Source organism: Arachis stenosperma, chromosome 4 (assembly GCF_014773155.1).
Source record: "Arachis stenosperma cultivar V10309 chromosome 4, arast.V10309.gnm1.PFL2, whole genome shotgun sequence".
In the NCBI taxonomy this organism is placed as follows: domain Eukaryota; kingdom Viridiplantae; phylum Streptophyta; class Magnoliopsida; order Fabales; family Fabaceae; genus Arachis; species Arachis stenosperma.
In genome coordinates, this window is record NC_080380.1 from 144,494,342 (window position 1) to 144,496,605 (window position 2,264).

The 2,264-nt window shown below is 27.3% G+C and overlaps 1 protein-coding gene across 1 annotated transcript; it reads left to right on the forward strand.

Moving 5' to 3' along the window:
* Positions 1-735: 735 nt before the first annotated feature.
* Positions 736-1,457, forward strand: LOC130977014 (mini zinc finger protein 2-like). The gene is made up of 2 exons (XM_057902009.1): positions 736-824; positions 909-1,457. The coding sequence occupies exons 1-2, from the start codon at positions 741-743 to the stop codon at positions 1,233-1,235; spliced, it is 411 nt and encodes a 136-aa protein (XP_057757992.1). The 5' UTR covers positions 736-740; the 3' UTR covers positions 1,236-1,457.
* Positions 1,458-2,264: the final 807 nt, after the last annotated feature.

The window sequence follows — 2,264 nt, forward strand, 5'->3', positions numbered from 1 at the left end:
CAAATTAAAAAAGAAGAATAATAAATTTGCAATAACACCACAAGAAAAAGATGGAGAAAGAAATTAAAAAATATAGCAATTGCACATTATGTCAGTAATCTTTGCTAGATTTGGGCGGATTTGATTGGTATTTGTTACCAAAAATGTTTGTACATATATTAATATTATATTTATTTTATATGGTGGATAATTTTTATAAATTTAATTTTAATATTTTATCTGTCAGTATAAAACAATTTTATATGTGTATTTAATTACATAAGGTTATCTCCATAAAAATAATTATCTTTTATATTAACTTTATAAATAATCATACAAAAAATAAATATAATTAAACAAAAATATAAAATATTTTATAATGTCATTAAATTAAAACTAAACACTAATTTCCATACAAAAGAAAATGCTTAAGATATGCCACCCCTATTATTGATACCAAACACGTGGGTTTACCAAACATTTTAATTAATTAATTAATTAATTAATTAATTATAGGAAAAGAAGAGTGTAGTTTTTAAGCCTGAAATAAAAGATTGCATTAGTACAAAGTAGTGTGACAAAAATGATTGAGTTGTTCCCTTGTAGCACTTGCACAAAATTCAAACTGAACCAGTTCATATCAGGAATAGTTTTCATATGTAATTAACTATTTTTTGTTAAAATTTATTCCCTTACTATTTTATATAAAACCAGATATACATAATCTGTACTTAAATTTAATAATAATAATTATTATTATTATGTTTAATCTTATACTCTCTCTCTTAAGTATATTTATATACCATAATTCTAGGGTTAGGGATCTTCACACAGCAGCAAACACGGTACTCTTACTCTCTCTCTCTCTCTCTCTCTCTCTCCCGTTCAGTTACCGATTTCTGATTATTATTATTATTATTTTGATGCAGGAATTTGAATCGATAATCATAATCATCATGAGGAGGTACAATCTGAGGAGCAGTGATTCATCAAGGAACCAAGAAAGCAATGATTATTCAAGAGACGTAAGAACGTATGTGAGATACGGAGAGTGTGAGAAGAACCAAGCAGAGCGCATCGGAGGCCACGCCGTCGACGGTTGCAGAGAGTTCATGGCTAGCGGAGCTGAAGGAACACCTCAAGCTCTCACTTGTGCCGCTTGTGGCTGCAACAGAAGCTTCCATAAGCTTGAACTTCGAACGGAGGTTGTTGCCAACCATGGCCGCCATGGTCAAAGCTTACATGGACAGCGCTGATGAATTCATCATATCATAATGCTTAAATTACTATTTGGAATTTCAATTTTATTTAATGTTTTTTTTAAATGATTTAAAATTTGAGTGATTCTCATTTTCACGTGAAATTGATAATTAAAAATGTTAAATAATTTAATTAATTTTTTAATAACTTTTAATTATCAATTTCAACTGAAAATATCTGCACGTTAATTTTTATCTTATTTTACTCTTATAATTTTATTTTCGGTGTGTTTGTAATTGCTAAGACTGAAGTTAATTAATTAAATTGTAAACTATTTTCTTTTAATTTTGATAATGTAGAAAGTCAAATTCAAATTAAATTGTATCCTCTTTGTTTTCGTTTGTTCTTTCTCTATGACTAGAAATTGGCGCTGAATTTGCTGGTCAACCGTTAAAGAATCCTCAGCTTTAAGAGAGAGAAAGAAAAGAAATCAAAGTAGTTTATATTTTTTTTTGAAGAAGTGTTAAGGGCAGCAATTTTTGTATTTTGTAACCATCAATTGACCATCAATAATATTTTTAATGGTATGAGATTATATCCAATAGTAGAAGATTACTCACTTTTATTTTGATGGTTAAGTGCTGGCTACAAAATACAAAATTGCTAGTCCCTAAACTTTTTTTTTTTCTTCTGTTCTGTGTCTTTTTCTAGATGGCAATTCTCTAACTCTATTCTAATATATTGAAGTTTTACAGCAAAGACTTCAAATTATGGTTATTTAGTTATTAGTTGTTTTGTTTATATATATATATTGACAATTGTTATATACTGAATGCTAATTCATTTTAAAAAGTTTATTAGGAAGAAAAAGTCTTAGAAATCAGTATTGCACAACTAATATTGCAATAGTCAACATTTAATATTTTAAAAAAAACTTTTTATAAAATTAAATTGGATTAGTTTAGTGGTTAATTTACTAGTCCATTTAAATAAGTATTGAAAGTTCAAATTTCGCCTTGTGCAATAATTCATTAACTAATGACAAACCCTTAAATAAAGCTACAATTTGCGACGAATTAGTTATT